At 43.8% G+C, this 23,777-nt stretch overlaps 1 protein-coding gene across 1 annotated transcript in view; it reads left to right on the top strand.

Annotated features, from left to right (window-relative positions):
* UNC5D (unc-5 netrin receptor D) overlaps nucleotides 1-23,777 on the top strand; it is a 1,316,579-nt gene that overhangs the window by 899,626 nt on the left and 393,176 nt on the right. Inside the window, exon 7 of the mRNA XM_085634460.1 lies at nucleotides 1,511-1,675. Within this exon, the coding sequence (XP_085490586.1) occupies nucleotides 1,511-1,675 (165 nt within the window). The remainder of the gene's footprint in view (nucleotides 1-1,510; nucleotides 1,676-23,777) is intronic.

The raw sequence follows: 23,777 nt of genomic DNA, 5'->3' as shown, positions 1-23,777 counted from the left end.
TGCCTCGTCCCGTTTTTTCCTGACAAAACCCCACCCCCCCCAATTGCTGAGTCTTCGAGAATCTACTTGTGGACTATTCGCGCACCACCCGATTGGACCACCAGCCAAAGAAATACTCCCTGGGCTGACTTACACTATCTGGGGTCCTACCACAGATAGGCCGAATGGGGTTGGCCTTCTGACTGCAGCACCCCAAATTTGAATTAGGAATACAGTGTATTTCATCTTCCCCGTGAACTCTTCTGTACCCTTGACGTTTAGCATTTGTAGCTTCCACATTGATTTGAAAAGTCTATTCTTGCATACAGTTCTGTGAAAGATCCGTTTTGTGTTGTCCCACACACCGCACATCGTCGTTGCCCTGATGAAGGTGTAGTTTACACCGAAACGTGCGTTGGCTCCTGCCCTTGTGGGCCCATTGGAAGAACTTTTACTATTTCCACCAAACGGGACTGGATCAGCCCGTCTCCAATATGGATGGGAATTTTTATGTGTGGAGAATACTATATATATAAAGAACCTATTTGTTTTGGTTTTTTCACATATATGAATATGTCGTGTGAATGATAGTGTGCCTGCTTGTGTCGCTGTGTGGGACTGTGTTTTTATAGCTATCACCATTGTATATATTTTTGGCTAAAATCATTATCAGATCATTGTTATCTCAATAAAATATGTTACTTTTATTCTCTTTGCTCTTTGGATTCCTTTGAACTCGCTCCGGCCCGAGGCCTAACTCTATCTGATTTGACCCATTCTTGGGCTTAACTATATCATTTTAGTGTAGACAGTGGGGTCTGTTCTCTCTGAAGGTCTATGTAGGAAATTCCACCAGTCATTTTTCCTCTAGTTCCTCATGGAGAATTTCCCAGCACCACCCATCTCAATAGTGAATGTGGAACTGATGAGTCTGAAGCGTTTATGGGAAGTGGAGCAAAGCGTGAGTGACAGTGAGTGCAGCCATGTTGAACCCGCAGCTGAAACTAAAATGGCTGAATGGTGCACGCGTCAGTAATTCTTAAGGGTTGTAGCAATGACTGATGGATAGCAGGATGGCAGAATTGAGCAACAGTAAAACCAGGAGAAAAGACAGATTTCACATCAATGTGGGGTAGGACAAGGGTGTCGAGAACAGATACAGCAGATGAAACTGAAATGAAACACAAGTTGAAATGTTGCCATTGCCAGGATGAAAAAAAAGACTCCGATGCTACTGAATGCAGAGGGACATTTGAGTTTAAGAGAATTGACTTTGGTGGTGTGCATTACAAACTACATGATTCTAGTATTAATGGTAGATCATGGCAATCATTGCCACACTTTTCCTCAGATCATTTTATTTTGCAAGCACTATAGCACACAATACCTCTTTCTTTTTCTAGATCAACAAGTCTCCTTATCTAAAGACAATGAGAATCTCATGATGTTACCATCTTATGTTCTGAAGTTTGGAAGATACAGTAGAATTAATCTAGGACTTTAACCTTCTCCTTTTGTATTTTATTTTTAGTGGATGGCAACTGGGAGGCGTGGAGTGAGTGGTCGGTGTGCAGCCCTGAGTGTGAGCACCAGAGAAGCCGGGAGTGTATTGCGCCCCCACCCAGGAACGGAGGAGATTTTTGCGAGGGGCTCAGTCATGAGTCTGAAAACTGCACCGGAGACCTCTGTATTCAAGGTAGGTCGCCCAGACTTGGGACTATATGAAGTGCTGACCACATTGATGACAACAGAATGAGGCACTCGACACTTGTCGGCTAGAGAAGCGAGTGATGTTTATTTGAAGGGATAAGGAACATGCCTGCTCCAAATATGACAATACTGACAGCACTTAAGGCTTTTAAGCAGTCCTTCAGCTTTACACAGTTTAGTCCTGCATCGACCACCCGGAAAAAACAACCTACAAATTTGGCTTAAAATTAAATGTTAGTACAAGGTAAGAAGTAACATCATGAATTTGGACTGGCTTTCCAGGCTCATGCTTCTTGCATGGATGTAAAATGTAAAGGTCATCCTCCTTTTCCTCAAAATGTTTATATCATGTAGACCTTAAGTACAAATTTGAAAGGGTTAACATATAACAGTCCTAGGAAAGAAGTCTCTAGCAGATTGAATTAAATGCTTTGTGACATCAGAGCAGATTTATTGAAGAAAGTTACAAGAAGCATCCTTTGGAGTTCCAGCTTTGAGAAATCAGGGGCCAGGTGTATCAACGTTAGGAATTACGATTTTCATACGGCGATTCTTACCGAATCGCAATCTGGAAACTGCAATTTCTAATGTATGACAGTTTTATTTTTAAAATAGCGATTCTGAGCGGATTGCAAATCAGCTAACCTCATGAATATTAATGAGAGAGTTCGCGACCTGCTAAGAATCACAGCCATCACAGCAATGGTGGACTGGTGGGATCAGCAGACCACCATAACTGTGATTGCTTTTTAATAAAGCATCTTTTTTTAGATGCAGTCTGGTTTCCTTACAGCAAAATGGGAGGCGTTTCTAAAAAGTAAACAAAACATTTAAGTTTTATTTTTTAAGAGTAGGCAGTGGCCCATGGGACAGTGGCCCATCTGACCACTGCCTGCTTTTAAAATATTTTAACAATCCCAGAGGGGAAGGGACCATTTCTCATTTGTGAATGGGTTATTACCAATTTTGAATTGGTGGTAAAGTATTACTGTTTTGCTACTGTAATTCGGTCGCAAATCATTAGTACATGTCACTACTATTCGGTATTCGGAAGGGTTTGTAAGCCAGGTTAACACAGTAGAGCTCATGATTAATATCTATAGTGAAGTTGAAAAAACAGTGATCTATTAAATTCTTTCTTCTTTGTAGTGTGTGAACAACTAGAGCTGGTGATAATACCATCTATGAATCTCTGTGTCTTTTACTACTGCTGACAAAGTACATGTGATAAAGTATACTAATTTACCTTAATGAGTTTTTAAAAAGGCATACGCGACTTCTTGACTACACAGGCATGTGCTTGTTAAATGCATACCCTATCTAGTGTCCTAAAACTTGAGGTGATTTTACTTGTACCTTGAGCTCTCAAGCTCCTTTGCACTTCCAATCAAGTTTGTTTCATAGATACCATTATACTCCAAATCTCCCTTCAAATTCTCCTCTCCATTTCCAAGATCCCACTCTTGACTGTTCCTTCACCAATCCCTCTTTAGCTCCTAATTGTTTTACTTCACACTTGCTATATCTCTCTCCATACTTCCAGTGGCTAAATAATTTCTCTTCTCCATTTTAGGTCTCTCATGCCACCAGAAGCCACATTGAAATTTTCTCCGCTTTCTGTCATATTTTACTTTTCTCCACAAAAAGAAGTCATTTCCTTGCTGAATTCTTTCTTATTACATCTATCTGTTTCTCTGATTCCACCTCAACTTACCACCACCTTATCACATCAGTTTTTAAGCAGTGGCGGCCAGCACAGCCAAGAGCAGTGGGGTGTTGGGGCAGGGGGGTTGGTCCGGTTGGGGGTCAAGGAAGTTGACAGACAATGGGATAAGTAACATTTAAATAAGAAAAAATAAAAAAACACTTAACTTGCGCTCACCACATCGCTGACATGGTGATGCAGCGAGTGCAAGGTAAGTGGTTTTATTTATTATTTTATTTAATGTTACTTAACCCATCATCTATCGACTTACCCAACCCCCACCCTGCCACCTCCAACCGCTCTTACCTGTGCCGGCCACTACTGTTCTTAAGGTTTCTTCAAAACAAAACATAAAAAAATAATGAGTCAATTATGGACGAAGAAGGAGGCATTGGAGCACAACATGCGCACACACACACTAGTCTCCACAAAAATGTCCTCCTACTCTCAAGATAGAGCATCTAATGTTCAGCAGTTGGTGACGTCTTCTGGAGAACAATCCTCTGTTTTTTAATGCCAGTTTGTTGTTGCTCTGGCATGCAACTGTCGTGGAGTCCCACAGGTTGCATTCCAATACTTAGTAGCCTAATGGGCCAGCCAGCTGCCAAGTTTTAAGTCATTTTGAGATGGCTTTAGTTTCTCCGACATATCACTGTTGAACCCTATTATGCTGAGGTTAAATACATTTTATGAAGTGGTGTAGACAGTGTGATAATCGTCTGTCAGACGTCTTTCCCAATTGTTTCTGATTAGTGACATCACTAGTCCAAAATTTGCTGAAAATATCCAACTTAAGTGTATAGACAAGCAGCCCCTAATAATTATTGCTGTCCTATTGTCACATATTTGGCTTATTTCATGATGAATGTTATAATTGGTGCCCCACCACGTCTCTACTGTAGTCGTGGATGCTATTGGAATCTTAATTTGCAGACGAATGGGTGCACCATGCTGTTGGGACTCTACGGGAACCCTGAAATGGAGTTCGGCTGGCCCAATTAAGGAAGAGGCAGTGGGGCGGGCTGTTTGACTGCAGCCTGGGAAGGGTCTCAAGAGCGAGGCCTCATTAAACAGAAGACCTCTCTCCGCCTTTGAACTAAACTGCCTTGCTCTGCGTGGACGTGCTGCCCTGTGAGGAGGCTGCACAACGATTGTCGAAAGAACAAAAAACAAAATGCGAAGAGCAAACTAAACAGGTAGCGTGGGCAGTACAAAGCTTGATATTTATTTCAAAATACGCCTTTGATGTGCTTATCATAGGTGCTAAAACCAGCAGCAATCACTGGAACATGCATACTGTTCATTGACTCTTTAAAAAAATCTGGTAACAAAAATAATATAAAGAAAAGCAATACCCACTAGTTAAACTGATGGTTTTATAGCACAAACATGAATCCAAATACAGGTCTTGTGGCACTGAGACTATAGGAAACAGGAAGGCCCCTGATTTAAACTAAAAGTACTGTGTTAGAACTGGGGGTCTCTAGTTGGCTGAGGTAGCTACCTTATGCCAAATAGGGACCCTTGCTTCAAAGTCAGGGAAAGGAAGGACACCTTCTCAGATAGCCCCTCTTCACCCTCTCGGTAGCTTGGCACGAGCAGCCAGGCTTATCCCCAAGGCAAACGTGTGAAGTATTTGCAACCACGCTCTCAGTAACCCAATGATAACACCATAAATAGACTCCACACGGGTTTCATAAAAAACTATTATATGTTTATTAAAAATACGATGAGATCACACGACAAAAATCCACCATATGCGTATTTGTAATATTTCATCTGGCTGGTTATGAGGCCAGCAAGCCCTTGCAGGTTCTTGCAGTATTAATGACCAATTCTCAAGGATCCAATGCAGTCTTAATGTACTGCTATGCAGTTCGTACTGCAAGAATCAGGCACTTCGCAATGTAAAAATAATGCAGTTTGTTATGCAACAATCAGGCAGTTCGTAATGCAAAAATAATGCAATTCGTAATGCAACAATTAGGCAGTTCGTTATGCAAAAATAATGCAATTCGTAATGCAACAATCAGGCAGATCATAATGCAAAAATAATGCAATGCGTAATGCAACAATCAGGTAGTTCGTTATGCAAAAATAATGCAATTCGTAATGCAACAATCAGGCAGTTTGGAACGCAAAAATAATGCAATGCGTAATGCAATAATCAATCAGATCTTAATGCTAAAAATAATGCAATGCGTAATGCAACAATCAGGTAGTTCGTAATACCAACAATAATGTACTCCGGCACCGATCGTGCTGCTCTGGACAGTCTCTATGCCACTCTCACTGACTCGCGGTCAGCTACTGCCAAAATATGCCCCCAACACGGGTATGGTGGAAAACAAAGTGCAACTCCACACTCCGGCCCCGGTACTGCCACTCCTCGGCGAGTACGGGCTGCGATACAAACTAGCCCGCACCCCACCCCAGCCAGCGACACACGCACGCTCGCTGAGCTTTACCTGGGGGGTACGATCTCACTCTCCTCGCGGCTTGGGCCTCCGATGCGACTTCGTTGATCTTGGGCAGTTTAACACGGACCCCCAACAGTGATGGTTTGATGTCTCTCTTTGGCAAAAGCAGGCTCGGGCCGGCGGCGGTGGATCTTCACAGCTCCTCTGGGGATGCCGATCCGGGCCGATGGCAATGATGGTCGCAGCGCTTCTGGTCACGCTGTCGATCAAAGTAGAGAACAAGACTGCTCCAGGACACACCATCACGGGGCAATTTCTCACAAAGGTCTCAGGCTGCAACAGCTTCACACACACTCAGCGTCGCTGAGACTCACTTAAGCTCCGGGTGCGCACGATCACAGGGCAATCCTCAGGAAGGTCTCAGGCTGCACAAAGCACACAGCGTCGCTGAGACTCACTTGATTTCCGGGTGCACACGATCACGGGGCAGTTCACACGAAGGTCTCAGGCTGCACGAAGCACTCGCACACAACGTCGCTAAGACACCCTTGGAAACTTTTATGTTCCTGAGTTTCCATCGAGCCAGCTCTCCTCAGGCCCTTGGGGACAAGTTACTTCAGGACAGAGCACACAGCAAAGTCCTTTCAAGCAGGGGGACACAGCACACAGCAAAGTCCCTTAGCCTCTCCTTGGGGGGTAAATCAGCACACTGCAGGCCAGCCCCAGAACACACAGCAAGGGTCAATCCTTTCATTCGGTCTCTTCAGCTGTTTCTTTCATGACAGAGGTTCCTCTTGACCACGAGGTGGTTTCAATCCTTTAGTCTTGATCAGTCCAAAGTCTGGGGGTTTCAGCTCTCATAGTTATACCCCTAAATGTCTTTGAAGTCTTTGTGGTCAGAGGGGCACTGGCCCCTGTCCAAATCACTTCTGGGTGTCTCCCTGCCAGTGACACCTTCCTTTGATAGTGGGGGTCTGGATCCTCGATCACTCAGCAGGAGATGGAGTCATTGTTTTATGGCAGCAGCCCAGGCCTCTTCACCTCCAGGGGCTACTCCTCCCCCCTACACTCCAGATGCAGGTCAGCCTGTTGCTGTCTCACCTACTCCCCTGGGTCAAGACATTCCCCAGATCCTATTGCTTTCAAATCCAGACAGTCAACCCACAACCAGGCAGAGACACACAGAATTGTCAGAACACAAAAAACAGACACTTCTAAAAGTGTGGTTTCTAAACACACAATGCAAAAACCATCTTCACAAAAAGATGTGTTATTAAATTGTGAGTTCAGGCACACTAAACGTCACCTCTCCATCTTAAGCCTATGGGAAACTAGGTTGGAAACATATTACACAGCCTCCCCATTCTGTCCTATGGGCAGGATGGCATTTAATCAGTGAAACACGAAATGGAGAGTATTTCGCTGTTAGGACATGGTACACACCTAGTACATGCCCTACCTTTCACAGACACTGCACCCTGCCTAGGGAGGGGTACCCTGGACCTACTATAGGGGTGTCTGATGTTCATGGAAAGGGCAGGGTAAGGCCCGGCAAGTGGGTGCACTTGTCAGGACAACATGGCAGTTAGAAAACTGCGGGCAGGCACTGCAGTGGCAGGCCTGAGTTCTCTCTTTAGGGCTACTTTTGTTTGTGGCACAATTAGTGCTGCAGGCCCACTAGTAGCATTTGCATTACCATCCCCGGCACATATAGTGCACTTTACTAGGGACATTACTAGTAAGGCAAACATACCAATCTTGGACAATCGATTACCATTTCACTTTATACAGGGAGCACGTGCACTTTGACATTGATCAGCAGTGTCAAAGTGCCCAAAGCATCTAAGTTGGCAACACCATGTCAGAAAAAAGGTCTAGGGGGAAGGCAAAAAGTTTAGGGAACTTTAGCCAAAAAGGGCCAAGTCCAACAACCTGTATTAAGAAGTGAGTTTTTATGTGAAAGCTAGGAAAATGCAGTCCTTTTTAGGTCTAGCCTATCAGGCAGTATGAGCTGTATATTTGCAAAAAGACCGATTGTCGGCTTACTTAGGACTTAAAGTTCACCCATTGCTTACCTTTGATTAACTTCATTGTTACTCTCATTTTCTTGCTATTTGTCCATTAGCCTGTGTGGTCTTTCTTTCCTCTTTTAATGTTTGTCCCTCCCCTTGAGAAAAGCCTCCTTACTTGTGTACTACCACTGCTTATTTTTCAGACACTAAAGTTTTTTTGTTTGAGCACTCCATCTGAGTGCCGGTGTTTTTCAGCTGTCTCCTCTGTGTATTTCTCTCCCCCTTTCACTGTGCTGTGTTGCGCTTGCCCTTGTTTGCTTCTCTCCCGTATGTGCTTCTCCTCCACGTTGCTTTCTTGCATGTGTGCCTCTCCCTGAAATGCTGCTGCCTGCTCACTCACTCTTCTTTATGAAGTGCTGTTTTTCGCTCCCACCTGTCCCTATTGCTGTACGCACCCATTCTGCCTTCTCCCTGTTGCTGCCCAATTTCTCCCCCATGGTCTTTTTATTTATTTGGGTATGTTTGTTGGAGGACCAGGCAGCCAATTGTTTCTTTCCTTTCTGCCTTAAATTCCTTTCTTGGATACATATCAGATCAGTAAAAAAAAAAATGGCGCATAACAAAAGAGCAGGCTGTGAATTTGTGCCTTTTTCTTACCTTTTTGCTATGCGGCATAGCATTGTGCCGATGCTGTACAGCATAGCCCAAAGGCATCAGCAAAGCCAATTGGTGACAAAGATGAGACCTAATGGCTTTGTCAATGCTTTTTTTTAATACAACTGGGAAGAGATTTCTTAACATACAGCCCTGAACTGTAAAACATCGTCTGGTCCTAATCAAGTTTTGGACACAAACTCCTGCTTGATCCCGAAACAGCAATGTAAAGTCCTACAAAAATGTTGGATGTCCAATTGCCTGCAATTCGAGTTTCCTCACTCCTGGATCCAAAGAAACTTCCACAAAATGTGCGGAATTCCCCATTCTGCAGGAAGCAAAAAGGTGAAAAATTATGTTGACTTTTCTACCCTTTTCTGTCACTAGTCGATGCTCCATTATCTTCTCAGAGACTGCTTGAATTGATCTCTCCAGTTGAACGATCAGGGTCTGGTGTCTCAGTGGACTAATGCAACGTTCACAAAGTTCTGGTCTTGACCCCATGAATGGCAAGATCTAATCCCAGTCAATTGGGGGGGGGGGTGGGAGAGGAAAGAAAGAAAGAGAGAGAGAGAGAGAGAGAGAGAGAGAGAGAGAGAGAGAGAGAGAGAGAGAGAGAACGCATGAATTTCATAGGATGTATATAGGATTAAGTAACAGTTACATTTGTATTAAACCCCCTTTTAAGGTTCGGGGTCATGTGATGATTCACATCTTATTCTCATTATATGTTGTTGTTTTATGGACAATTTTTATTTTTTCTGTTTTGAAGTGCAATCTCGTCACAGGTGCGAGGGCATTTTCAGCTGCCTCTCTTAATGTCCATCTGACAATAGACCACTGATTGGGCAGAATATTGCATTTTTCAGAACCGGCGTTATAACACAGCTGTGAGTAGACCCCATGCGATCAACCAAACAAGAGCGTTAAGGATCACTACTAGTTGAGGGGATTTGATATTTTGTAATTAACATTTACGATGACCGTAGAAGATCTGACTTAATTATTATGAAAATCGTATGTAAAAGCCAATAGGTGAGTGCAAATTGTTACTACCTTGTGTTAATTTTCTGTAGATAGGTGTCGCGTTACATGGATTTTCTCAGTTTTTTTGTTTTAGGCAAGAGTTTTGGTGATGATTCCACCTCTGGTATACCTCTTAGAAAAATTCTGCTGATGGAAGATTTGCATTACTATAATCCTTGCTAAGCCTATTGTTTTGCCAACTCAAACTGGTGTTTTGTGTATATTTATAATGTGGTTGTTGTTTGCATTGCGTTGGAAGAAATCTCTAGCAGAATTCAGTGTTCTTATTGGGCTATGGTGACAATCCTATAGTGAAAGCTATTGGTCTGATTACTTTTTTGGGGAAAATTTAATAATACGCCTCAGGTCTGACACATTTATTATGAAAAGTTACCACAAAGGCATAAGCTTTTCGTGAAAAGCGTTTTTTAAAGCCAATAGGCCTTTAAGAGTGGATTGTTGATAGACTGTGTTATAGGCTGTAGAGAGATCTTTTGTTCTAAGATAATTCACAGAGTATACTTTATTACACTCCCGGTCAAACATTTAGAGTTGAGTATTTGCAATCAGATAATCTGTTATTTTGGATATATTTTTAATTTTATGACTCTGTGCCTGATATTTTCCAGTTTACGTGCAATACAGGAAACCTCAGTTGGTTATAGTGATAAGCCATTGAGAAAAGCTATGGACTTGATTGGTTAATCGGAAAAAAGGTTGTCTGATGTGATAAGACTGATCTGTTTATTAACCTGTTAAGTGCGCCCGTTGGCCAACGGCCGTCGCGAGCACTACCTCGGTAGTGCTGCGCACGTCCGTTGGCCGACTCGGCCCTGCCCACTTAATGGAACGCCCTGCACTGCGGCGGTATTTGCGCCGTGGTAATGGGGTTAAGGAAAGTTATGGCGAATATAGTAGTCCTGAGTTAATTAGCGTCAAATGTATTTATTAATGTCAGTGAACCTTTAAGGGAAGATTGTTCTAACAAGGTGTTGAAGTCAGTAGACATGTTATTTGTTACACGGAGTCTCGCAGATTATTATAGCAATCAAAGATTTTAGTGTGGGTTACCACTTCAATTTACCCTTAGGGCAGGACATTTGCACTGTGGTAATCGTTGTTCGAGCTGCCTATGCAGGATCGTTTACTGTTTTGCCAACTGTATTTTATATATATATCTATAACTGCTGACTATTTGTGTGATGGCTCCCTCATGGGAAAGCTTATGCTTGCTATTGTGGGCCTGAGTTGGTGATGGCAACAAGCCAACTAAAGAGGATGTAGGCATGTTTTTTTGGGAAATGTACCTCTGATGTGATAGGGCTGATCTTTTTATTATGAAATGTTATGACACAGACATAAGGCCTGACTTATTTATTGTGATTTTGAAAAACATGTGTGAAAGACAATACGCCTTTAAAAGTCGATTGTCATTACAGTGAGTCAAAGAAGGTAGATGGCTATTTTGTTACATTAATCTTAGAGATTACCAAGGTATTCCTTGGATTTGATGTTGGGTAACCCCTGTTACAATCCCTGGGGGTAGCTGTGCACTTTGAGAACCTTTGTGATGCAGTTGTAGGAGGGATTGTATTTTGTTTTGTCTGCTGTACTTTTTAGCATATTTGTAATTTTATGACTGTATACAAGTAATTGTTTTGTGAATAAGCTTGTGCTCAAAACAGTCAATTTGAGGTTTTTTTTTATAGTGACAAGCCAGTGATAAAGGCGAAAGGCCTTACTGTTCATTGGGAAAGTCATGTCAGGTGCTGTAGGGTTACAACAAGGGCAGGAAGCCTGACTTGTATATTAAAAAAAACATTATTCATAATATATCCTTGTTTTTCCATTTCAACTTGGCACAGTGTTTAGAAGCATTATGTTGGCCATCTTGAATCGCTACAACAGTGATAAACTATCCACTCTAGCATTCAAAAATGATTGCCCAAGTTGATGTTTACAGAGCGGTCAACTTAGTGTACAGTGGATTTTACCATTCCACTATGTCCAATGTGTTGCTTCCAAAAATGGCAGCTATGTTAGAACTTTAAAAGAATGATACACAATGAACAATACCTTTGTAAGATGGCCATCTGCTTTTATATTTTATTTCATTTTCAAGAAATGGTATTGGATTTTCAGTTTAATAGAACATAAGCAATAAACAATATTGACAGGATACACTATGTTTCATTCTTCATCATTGCATTCCAAACCGAGTCCAATTGCGTCAACCCCTCCTCCCCATGACTCCCTGATTCTGCCAGGGGGCATTCCAGACCTCCATCAGTCTCAGACAGTCCGATGGACTCTTTTCCGACACTCATGTGTGGACACCTTAGAAGCAGTGACACTCTCACACCCCCTATAATTACGTGGTACGCTGTAGTGATTTCGGGCAGTCATACACAAAGTCCTTGGCTTGCAGATAGTGAAGCAGGGGACACCACATCTTATCAAACTTGTATCCCATCTTGAGCAGCCCCAAAGATAATTTTTCCATCATGAATATTCCAGAGTTTCCCCACCCATTCTGCCATAGTGGGCATATGCCTTGACTTCCATTGCAAGGCAATAATTTGTTTCACTGCCAAGGTCATAAAAAATAATAAAAATAGTAATTAAACAGAAAACAATGTGTGGAGTTATGATAGAATTGTTAATGTTTGAATTATGATGACATTGGTTGGCATTTTAGTTTGCTTGGTTCTTTTTAGAGTTTTTCTATTTTCAGACAATAAATGTTAAAGCTTATCAGAAGAAGAAAATGTTATCCTGTTTCATCACAGCCTAAAAGAGTAGGATGACTGCCTGCACTGAATCCTTATAATTTTGAACATTCTAAATGCTTTGTGATGTGTTGATTTTCTTTAAAGGGCTGCATGTTGGAGCAGCAATCAAGGATTATTGCACAATGTTAGCCATTCTTCTAAGTTTCCACAAAGTACTGTGTGGGATATTGCCAGTGCCCTATATAATGTGTATCTGCCATTCTCAAATGTGCTTTTTGAAGGCATGCTACATCTGGGACCAGACTTCTGAATTCTCTATAGATTTTATGCTTATTAACCGGGGAGTTCAAGCCCTTCACATTCCATGTTAGTATCTTAACCATGGGTGTGGTTGTATGAGGTAGCACCCATCTTCTCTGTGTCCTGCGCTCACCAGTACTGCTCTGCAACAAGTCTGAGCCACTTTCTCTAGTTCTTGCCTTTCCGACAACAAACCGTATTTTGTAGTCCCCTCCTAAAATTCCATAACCGCTATCCATCTCCATTTCCTCCCAAAACCTACTTCTCTCTTTTCCCAACTCCCCCAACACAAAGGTTAAAGGCATTCCCCTTACAGTGGTGAACTGTGCAATGGCCTGACCCGCTCACTCTGGCCCCCCATAACTCCCCAACAAAATGTCCCGGACAATCTGTACAAATAAACATGCACCATCCTGTCAAATTGAGGAGCTCTGACTGTCCAGAAGTGCCCGCTCAGTCTCTTCTCCTCTGGGCATGCAAAGCATTCCAGCAAAGTGTCTCTCACCTACAATAGTGATCCACAATGGAGGCCCTTCTTCATGTGGAGGAAGCCAAATGTCCAGAGGGCAAATCAAAGCAGGACTCTTTCACCTCAAGTCTGATTTGTCCGTAACTTCCTTGTTTCCTCGCAATGCACCTCACAGCTGGACCCCTTGCCATCCTTCTCGTGGGTCATCGGTCGTCTTGGTCCAGCCATCTCTGATTTGTTCCAATTGTCAGGTCCTCTTTCGTGATGGGAGGGACCCTGCATCACCTTTCTTTGATGCAATGGAGCAGCTGGGGGGGGGGGGCGGTGGGGGCAGACTGTCCCAGGCAGCACGTGTTTTGAGGGGGCAGCTGGTCCCCCTCCTCCCCCTACTCTTACCTGCGGCCGTCGTGGCCACAAGAATTGGCAGCACCAACCCCCCCTCCTTGATCAGGCCACGGCAGGTGGCAAATGCAGGGGCAACCACGGGTGGCCGAAAGCCTAGCTACTCCACTGCTTTGATGCCATGGTGACTTGCTGTTATGGTGGGAGTCCTCCTTCCTGCGTGTCTTGGGTAGGAACCTGTCATGATGGGCCCCGGAAATTCCTATCCACTTCTTTCTGACCGGCTTACAGGACATGAATCATCAGTGCTGAGTGCTCTAAGGCTGCCACCTCTCCCCACCATCCTCCAGAGGAGGCTGCGGGCCAGTGGAATGGACAGCGGATCTGCAGACAATAATGTTCCCCTCATGGGTCTCCTCACACAGACTCTGCCCCCCTCAAGAAAATCTTTAGCACAGTCCTCAGGTGACTTGCCGGGTCAAGGTCACCCGTCGTGAAACAAAGTCCTCTAGGGCCCTGAAGCTGCAGTCTCCATGCACCCAGATGTCAGGACATCTATCAAAGCGATGTCCACATAAATCATTAGTATCCCACAGGGCAGGCTCTCCAGGATTCAGAGTGCAGATTGCAAAGAAGGGCATCTCCTGGCCCCCATCACAGCTTTCCATATGCCCCCACTCCAGGTGGCATGCAGCTCAGGGCCAGCATGACAGTCACAGATTCTAGAGGGGCCCCGCTCCACTCAGCCCTTCTTGGGTGCGCTTCAACATACACTCTCTTGCATCCCCCTGCCTCTTGTGCATACGAAGGATGCCATAAGTCGCCAAGACATACCTCATGCAGGCCAGGCAAGGGTCCCCATTCTGGAGCTCACCACTCCTACATCCACACCTCACGGGCTCCGGCCATGCCCCTCCTATTTTTTATTTTTAAATTCTATTGTATTGCAAGCGCACCAAGTTGAGGTGGCGACATGTTTTATTTTTTCAACTTTTATTCGTTTAATGTACGGTCCATATGCTTGTTAAGTTTGTGTGTCTGTTTATTGTGAATGGGTAAGTGGGTGAATGCAAAAATGTCAGTGGAGGAATGGGTTTATAACTGCAAGTAAGAGTGTAAGTGTGACAGAGTGCATGTTTGATGGCCTGCTGAGTGACTATAGCCATCAGTAACTAAATAGACACTTTCAATTAAACACCAGACCTATTGACATTGCAAATGTTTCTGTTCGCATTTGAGGAGTAAAATGCTTATTGAGGAAAGGGTAAAAACAATGTTAGATGGTGTGTTAAGAAACCACAATGAAAATGCACTGATATAACCTTGTTTCTGTGAATGATGGGTTTTGAGTTTGAAACAGCTGCTGCAGTAGCAGCTCCTGGAGGGAGTGCTGCCGGGCAGTGACGCAGGGCGGGGGAGGCGCAGGGTGGGGGGTAGTAAACTCCCGATTATGGCCGAACTAAGGTAAGTATACAAATAAATAAATAAAACAAATTCCATTGCGCGCCCTGCATCGCATATCACCACTAAGTGTATCCAGGCGCTGGGGGCTGTCGGGGAGATTAAGGGCCATATGTAGGAAGCCTAATACCGGTCGGTAACGGCCGATTTTCGGTAAATATACAGTTACCGACCGGTATTTAGGCTTTTGCTATGTAGGGGGATCATTTCAGGATTCGGTAATTTACCGAATCGGTAAAATTACCGAATCGGTAATTTTACCGATTCGGTAAATACCGAATCCTGAAATTAGATGTAGGGGGATTGTGTCGTGGGTGTGGGGATTCGTTATTTACCATCAACTAAAAGTTGGTGGTAAATGACGAATAGGTGTAAAAAAGCATTTTTGTGCACTTTGAAGTGTGCAATGTGGCAGACATACATGCCCTTAGGGCATGTATGTGTGCCACATGTGCACACATGGACGAATCAGGGGTGCAACAGGGTGTCAATGTGACACCCTGCCACCCATGATGCTGCCTCCCCATTACTGAATCGGTATTTACCGATTCGGTAATGGCAACTGGCTTCCCATTCATTCCTATGGGCCTCCAGGCCCTTAGGAATGAATGGGAAGCCAGTTGCCATTACCGAATCGGTAAATACCGATTCTAAAATACCGACACTTACCGATTCGGTATTTTTTTACCTACATTACATTTACCGATTCATAAATACCGAATCGGTAAAATTCGGTATTTAAGAATCGGTAAATGTAATTTACCTACATATGGCCCTAAGTGAGCTATTACCCAGAGTCACATGATGCTGAGCAGGGCTGCTGCTGGCGATCGCACCGTGAGCCCCACACTCCGGAGTCAGTACCACACCTCTCCTTCTCATATAATACACAAATGAGGAGCACCGTTTATTTTTCTCTTTATGGCCAGGAGCAGTGATATTGGTGGTCATTAACTTTGAAAGGCACATAAGGAATGAATTCTGCAGATCTATGTCGAACTTGTAAGCAATAAATACAGCGAACACTACTCATAACGCCATATAGGTCAGTGTATGGTTTATCTGTGTTTCCTTACATTGAATGATTTGATCATGTGTGTATTTTATAGTACTTTGAATCGAATTTCTTACTTACCTACTGCAGGATTGGGATCACCGTGTGAGAGCTTTAGATTAGCAAATAGGTCCATCTGAATCATAGGGCCCGATTCTCAGAACTAACTTAAGCCAGAATCCTAAACTTACTACCATTTTGGTATTCACAGAAGGCACTTACTCATTTTGGTATTCACAGAAGGCACTTACTCATCTCGGTATTCACAGAAGTTAGGACTCCTAACTTTAGGACTCCTAAATGCCTTCTGTGAATACCGGAAGTCTTAAAGTTAGGATTTTTCTCAGTTTAGGAGTAGCAAAGTTAGGACTCCTAACTTTAGGACTCCTAAATGCCTTCTGTGAATACCGAAAGTCTTAAAGTTAGGATTTTTCTCAGTTTAGAAGTAGCAAAGTTACTCCTAAAGTTAGGACTCCTAACTTCTGTGAATACCGAAATGAGTAAGTGCCTTCTGTGAATACCAAAATGAGTAAGTGCCTTCTGTGAATACCAAAATGGTAGTAAGTTTAGGATTTTGGCTTAAGTTAGTTCTGTGAATCGGGCCCATAGTGTCCAAGTCTCATGCTTTTCCATCATCTCTGAATTCGAAGAAATATTGAAGCTGAATGTTTGCTGATGCCAGTAAGATAGCCTAGTGGGTTCAACGCTTACTGCTGGGCTTTGTGTAAAGCTTGCAGGTCACAGGTGTGAAGCCAATGAGGCCTCCTGGGCCTTTCACGTTTCAAGGCATAATATGTTCAGTTTCACTAAGTTGGATAATACTCATACTTCTCACAGCACTTTTCGAGGTGAAGTCTGTGATTTTTACAGATATCCATACCGAGGTGATGTTGGGGTGAGAGGTTTTTAAGATTGGTTTATGGTAAACACAGCGGGTACCACCACTCTCAAATTTTAGTAAAGATTAGAATACAGAGGAAAGCTGGAGTCTCTTGACCCATGATGACGTCATAACGGTCACCCTATATCCCATCCCGAGTTCCTCAGCTGTCTTATTTGCTGCTGAGAGACTTGGGATTGGCCAAGGATTTAAATCTGCAGAAGATAAGCCTCCTTCTTAGAGCCCTGTTTGTCCTTCTTGCTGCTAGCTTCATGATCCCTGGGACAAGGACACTGCCAGGGTCACCAAAGCATATGCCAGGTGTCGCAGCCCCTACATCTTGCCACCCCTAATGTACATGTGGATTCCATTGTTGCTTCAACGACACCACCAAGGACAGAACTGCAACACATGAATGCTGCAATCAGAAAAGAACATCATTTGCATAGTCATAAGGCACAGAAGGTGGTGGCAGATGACATTCATGGATGCCACCTAGAGCTGGACCAGAAGATTATGAGATCCTGGTGAGGTTCTGCCAGCAATTGCAGAAGCTGCCATCTTGGCTTAGACTAGCGGATTGGAGAGGATTCCGGCAGCGGGTCCAGTAAATAATGGCTTCAAATGAAACACAAACAATTCATTCTTTAAACCAGTGCATACTTGTGTCTGTGTCCAGGTGATTTTCACATAGGCCTTCTTCCTTGCAATTGTTAATGGGAGGTTTTCTGGGTCAAACTGTACGTCTTCAGGAGTGTATTCAAAATAAGTTTGTGGCCTTTTGTGTTTGTTGATGTTTCCCTACTAAAGGAAAACCGCCATTTTAATCATTTTAGGCTGACAGTACAACAGTTTCCATGAGAGAGAAGTTTAAAAAATGAAAACAAACAACAAGTACAATGTGTTTTTACTTTTTATTTTTTGTCTTCACATTGAAATAGTTACTAGCCACACTTTAAGCTTCATCATTGTCTAATCATGCCATTTAAATCAAACCAATAAATTTAGGGTAAGGGGAAATACTTCCCCTGTTGTGCAAAATAAGCTTATTTTACTGGAAATGATAAAGACAGTAGGTATTATCTGGTTGGTGACAATCAAAGGTAGAGAGTTCAACAAGATGGGGAGGGAGATGAGGCGGAGCCTCGTATCCCGATAAAACAGCACATCACATACAAGAAGTGCGGCCTGAGTTGAAGAGATACGGCTGGAATAAATAGTGGGGGATGTGCCAGCCCTGGGACAATCTACTGAATAAAAAACACTCTGGACCCCCACCCCAAAGCCATTTGCCAATGGATTTGACCCCAGATTAGAGCAGCAGGCAGAACCTATTAGTGGGCAACACAGGACCGGGTAGGCCATATCACAGTGTATGTGCCCCCTGCTAAATTTGATTCAAAATCTAAATGGATAATATGTGTTTCAACATTTCAGAGCTGTCATTCCAACTTTTAAAAAGGGAAGTTGCAGTATTTTTCCACTACCTGTGCTCAACATTTTTTTGGGGCCATCATTTAAGGGCACTTCTAAGTTTGTAATTCTGTGCTTATCCTACATCGGCAGGAGAAGAAAATGCTCCATAATTTGATATTTGTCTCCTACCTAGGGGTGGGCAGCACTTGCGGAGTTTCACTTTGCGGAATTCCGCAGAGTTGCAGAAAAACTCACCGAGATTCTGCCGAATTATGCCAATGTGCAGAAAATATGCAGCATGTGCTGCTCGCGCAGCAATTTAATGCCTGTAGCGCAAGCAGTTCTGAAAATCAGCGTGAACGGCACCATGCGTTGTGCAGGAGTGCTTGGCCATTCGAGTTGATTTTGCCGCAGCTCCAGTAGAAGACCTACTTGAATGTAGAAGATCTACTTGAGTGGCAGCAAAACCTACCTGACTGATAGCCCTCTGACTGCAACCACTCACAAGAAGATTGCGCTAGGGAACGCCAAAACTCACTCGCACTCGCCAGCTCACAGATTTGGAGTCTTGTGGGAGAAAAATTCCATCATGTGGCGACTGTCAGAACTTGGCCAGAACTCTGTGTTAAAGAGTAACGCAGAGTGGCCAAAATTCCGCCAATTCAACCGGCGGAATGCAATATTTCGCCCACCCCTACTCCCACCAAGAGAGTATTGCAATACTTTCGAGAACATTGGAAGTTTAAAATTGTTTTATTAAAATTGTTTTAGGACAGCCATCAGCATTTTAAAGAGAAATGGAAGGACCGAACTAAGGATGCACGTTTTTGTCGACAAACAATCACATCACCATTGGACTAACACACTTGAAATTGTGATTTGTGAACCAAAAGCCACGGAGCGAGGGCGTTTTTGGTGACCCTAAATTTGACATACATTGGTCTTTGATGATGGTACTTATGTGATGAGCTGCGTATGTATGAATATAACAAAGAGGCCACAGATTAAATGGCCTTGCACAGTGCACTGGGGTTACTTTTAAAGATAAACATTCCAAAGAGGGCAAGGATAGGATGCGTAGACTAGTGAAGTCTCCATGAGTCTCTAGAAGCGACTTTTCAAGAAGAGGCCAAGTATCGAAAGTCCTCTCCACTTGATGATTTCGCCTGCTTCAATGGAATATTTCCTCCGCCGCTACTCAGTGGTACTCCTTTTATCAACAACATTTGTCATGAGAGAACTGTCCCAGGACGCCTGTATTCAGTTCTGTGAGTAGGCACGTTCTTCCATAGCGTCACGTTACTAGCTTAAAGCACAGGTCTCCAATATGCAAATTGTCACTGCCGACTGCCCGTAGCATCTTTGATGACGCAAGGCCTGTTCGAGGTTCGAAGCGGCGCCATTTGCACAGGTGCAGCTGGAATCTCTCTGCAGTGACCCCCTCCTCGCTTCTTCGCCGCACTTTAACAGCCCCTCTCCTATGAGGTGTGCGGCCCGGGAATACGGTTGCAGAATGTCAACCTACTTTGGAGATGTAATTGCTTCTAAGCTAATAAGAATGGAGGCAATTATAGCTTCATGCATTCATGTTTGAATATGGGCCTTTGCAATTATGATTTTCAAGCTACGGGCAATTGTAACGGAAATCCGTGTAATCTCCGCAAAGCCATTTACCGCAGCTGCCGCGCGGTAATGCGGTCCCTTCAGGCGGCGGTGTATTGTATATGCGCAGCTAATGTAGAGAATTCCCTGAAAGAGCGCGAGGGGATGGATGGCACGCGCCAAGGTCAGCTCTGTGCGCTTCTCGCCTGCCTTGCCGAGTATAGTGCCACAGAACACACTGGGAATTATCAAGGGAAGCAGCTCCCAGATCTTGACAGGTTTTGTTTGCAATGCGTTGGCGCTGTACACAGGTCGATGACCTCACAAGGCACACATGGAAAAAAGCCTTTCCCACAGGCCACTCTGTTGCTCCAGCCAGTGACATAGATGCATACCAGGGTTGGATTGGGATTAAAAATCGTCCCGGGCGCGCCAAAAAAAGTGGCCCACCTTTGCATATTGCCTTTCCGCAAAACACTGCTTGGGCGAAGTTTTATAAAAAGAAGGAGGGGGCTGTCTCAGACAGAGGCATGTTTTTCTTAACTTTACTTAAAGAAAATTCACAGATTAGTTCACACTGGTGAAACACACCTGAAAACAAGAGAGGCCACTTTTGCTGAGGCTCCCCTGCCCCGCTCAATATGCATACATTAATGGGCTGCCCCAGCGAGAGAAAGGGAGTGACACCTCTGCCTGTTGATAAAATGGGGGTAATGGATGCCAATCTGCCTCCAGTAAGGCCACTCAGGCACCCACTGGGCCACTGGTGGCATCTGAACAGCACAGACACCGCCCAAGTCGCCCCCCAGGCTGCCAAAAAAAGCAGTCCACAGCTGGAATTCAGATACCGGCCCCTCGGACACGGCTCGAGTGCCCGCCTTATCAATCCGACCCTGGTTCATACCTGCCAACTCACTCGGTGCCACAGTATGACACACTATATCAGCTTTTTTTCACACAAGGAGAGTGAGAGAAGAAACAATCCATTTGCGTTCTCCCAAGAAGACTTTTTTTCACTATAAACAACTGTTGTTAAACTGTAATCCCACACGGACTACAGTTGTATCAGGAGATCCGTTGTCTTATCACTAGATCTCTGAATTTATTGTTGTACTACGATGTTCACTTTGTCGGGTGGAATATCAAAGTTATTGAAGAAGACGCCTCACTCACATAATAGTGACATGCTTCATCATAGGCGTTTTATCCACACCCAGATAAGATGGTACTATCTGGGCGGACTCAACCAAAGATGTTTTGGGAGTTCTTATATAAGATAACTGGTTAAGCAGGGAACCAGATTTTTTGATATAGTAAAAATACCTACAGGTATACCCCAATCAAATCGTTTATTCTGGGGTAATTGTGGTACCGTTAAAATCATATGTTGGGGTTCTTTTGAACATAATTTTTCAAATATACCCTCATTTAAGTGCCAACATGTTTCGGCCCACGTTGCTAGCCCTATCGGGTCTGGGGCCTTCGTCAGGGCGTTGTTCTTCTGTTCCTTAATTTAAGGCCCCTGCCTTGTTTTTACGCATTTACTTCATGCATACCACTCATGAGGCTTAATGCACTCACCTAAAATTCTTGTACTCCGACTCCAGTAGATTTTCTACTCGTAGATGCTTAATAGCATCATGCTGGACTTGTGTGTCAAGGTGGCGTCCTGTAGTCACACGTTCATCAAGGATTCACCACCGCTTGTCAACCTACTGGACACACCGCCTGCCGTCGCCGTATATCAGCTCCCATCACACGGTTTCCCAGTGAAGAGCGGATATCACATGATGGCTAAGAAAACGAGCTGAAAACCACTGCACATAGTGGTTTTCCAGCTCGTTTTCTGAGGCTTTGAACAGGCGACGTCCATTAAGGGGTGTGAAAATGCCCAAGAATATCGGCACCAGCCTCAGCATGCTCAGCAAGCCTTTTTTGGGGGGGAAGAGGGGGCTTGGGGCTGGGGTTCCAAAGTGCCTCGTAGTTACTTCTGGTCACGAGGACCCGCCCCCTCCTCGCACAGTGAGATTGTTTTTCAAGTTGGCTGGTATATAGGTGTGGTGCAAAGATGACCACTACAGCAAAGTACAGAGCCTTCCCCCTGATGGGAGCTGCACACATGTTTATGGGATGTACTCACATATATTCCCCAGAGAATTAGAAGCTACCCTAGTTTATGAGTAGACACAAAGGCCAAGGGTTATATTATACCATCTGCACCCCCTATAGAAATGCCCCTGCTTTCCGCTTGCAGACAGTGGCCACATATTAATATTGCTGAGGGGATAGAATAAATCATTTGGGCCTGCTCTTGCATTCAGTGCTGGAGGGGACAGGCAGGCTGGAATGGACAGATGTGCCAGCTTGACAGGGCCAGTGTAGTGTGTGAGCTGGTGTTTTCAGTACTGGGACAATAAAAACAACTCCGACACTGGTTCTTTCAAGATGACCTACCCGACAGTGTCAGTCTGACTGAATGCCTGAAAGGTCAGTCAAAAACGGCTTCCATTGGCTGTATTATTTGCATGAAGGAGTTGTACCAGTTCAGGAAATGAAGGGCGTCGACTTTTAGCGGATCCGGAATCCGGACCGACCCCAGCGAAATTATGTTTATTTTGTTCCAGTGTAATTTGCTGACACTGGGGCACATTCAGTATCGCCCCCACATCGTCTGTTTTCTGTTCGAAGCTGCAACCTGTAGGGGATGAGGGGGCAACGGTGGGTGAGATTCTTATTTTCACTCCTACTTGGGACCAATGCAAAGGCCTCAATTGAAGGGCCACCAGCCCTCCTTCTGTTGACACTGTACCCTGACTGGAAGCTATCTGAAGCCCAACACTTGAATAACAATGCAATGGAGGGAAACAAATGCACACAGCTTGTTAACACTTCCCAAGTGTTTATGAAACACTATGATTTAGAGGCAGGTTTATGACTTTCTTCAACCTCTGTATCTAAGAGATATGCATGCACTGTAAGAATGACAGATATATCTTACTGTAGGAGTAAATACATTAATAATCACTTCAGTAGCACTTACTTTAAAAAAAAAAGGTTTTTTAATAGAACTACACATCTGGATGTAAGGTGTCAGAGCACTTTACAACCTACGCACATATTATAAAGACACATTTAATTGCAGACGTTTGTAAGTCAATGTACAGGAAATGTTGCATAAAACAATGACAGCTACAAGGTGTATGAGTCACAGATCATCCATACTGCGTCGGCATCATATGTTACAAGTGCTTGGTCTGGAGAATCACAAAGTCAAAATGTATATTATAACACAGCGGTTGGGTTTGTCTGTACTATTCATACTTCATTAAAACCCTTTTAAGAACCTTAGAATAATGAAACATTCAGGAAAAAGATAGGGTTCTTAGCCTCTGCCAGGTTGTTGGCATGCAACTGCTTTATACCAGTTCATACCTCACTTTGTTATACTAGAATGATTGGGACCTATCAACTGCAAGTAACAAGAGAATCTCTGTGACAAGAGCAGTAACCCACTGAGCTATCTGTATTAAATACAAATCTGTGATCTGACTCTTACACATTGTGCTTTGCACTAGGCACATTAACCTTCTAAGCTACTTTATGAAGTCACAACTGTGACTCAACAAAATAGAGATAGCTCCAACATGTGCATTACCACCAAACTTATCATAACATTATTATGCTCCAAAAATTGTAGCACACACAAAGATCTCTGCAGCGCGTGTCCTAACCCCATAAGATATTTTGAAATGAAGGCTGCTTGTCACCAATTGATTAAACCAGAACAAATTTACTATCACATTTGTGGTTGTTGCCAATTTCTTTGCAGCAGTTAAAAAAAAATGTATACGTTTTTCAATGTGTCTCTGCTTTTCATCACTTCGGCTCTTGTGACTCCACCCCCTTTCTGCTGCCACACCTTCACCCCTAATTATTGAGATCCCAGAGGATTTTTCTTTCTCCATTATCAGCACTGAGATGCACCATACTGGTGAGAGAGTTTCTTTCCCTTTTA

The sequence above is a fragment of the Triturus cristatus genome, chromosome 11 (genome assembly GCF_964204655.1).
Source record: "Triturus cristatus chromosome 11, aTriCri1.1, whole genome shotgun sequence".
Taxonomy (NCBI): domain Eukaryota; kingdom Metazoa; phylum Chordata; class Amphibia; order Caudata; family Salamandridae; genus Triturus; species Triturus cristatus.
The sequence above is the reverse complement of the archived record's forward strand: the minus strand, read 5'-3'. Positions and strand labels throughout refer to the sequence as shown.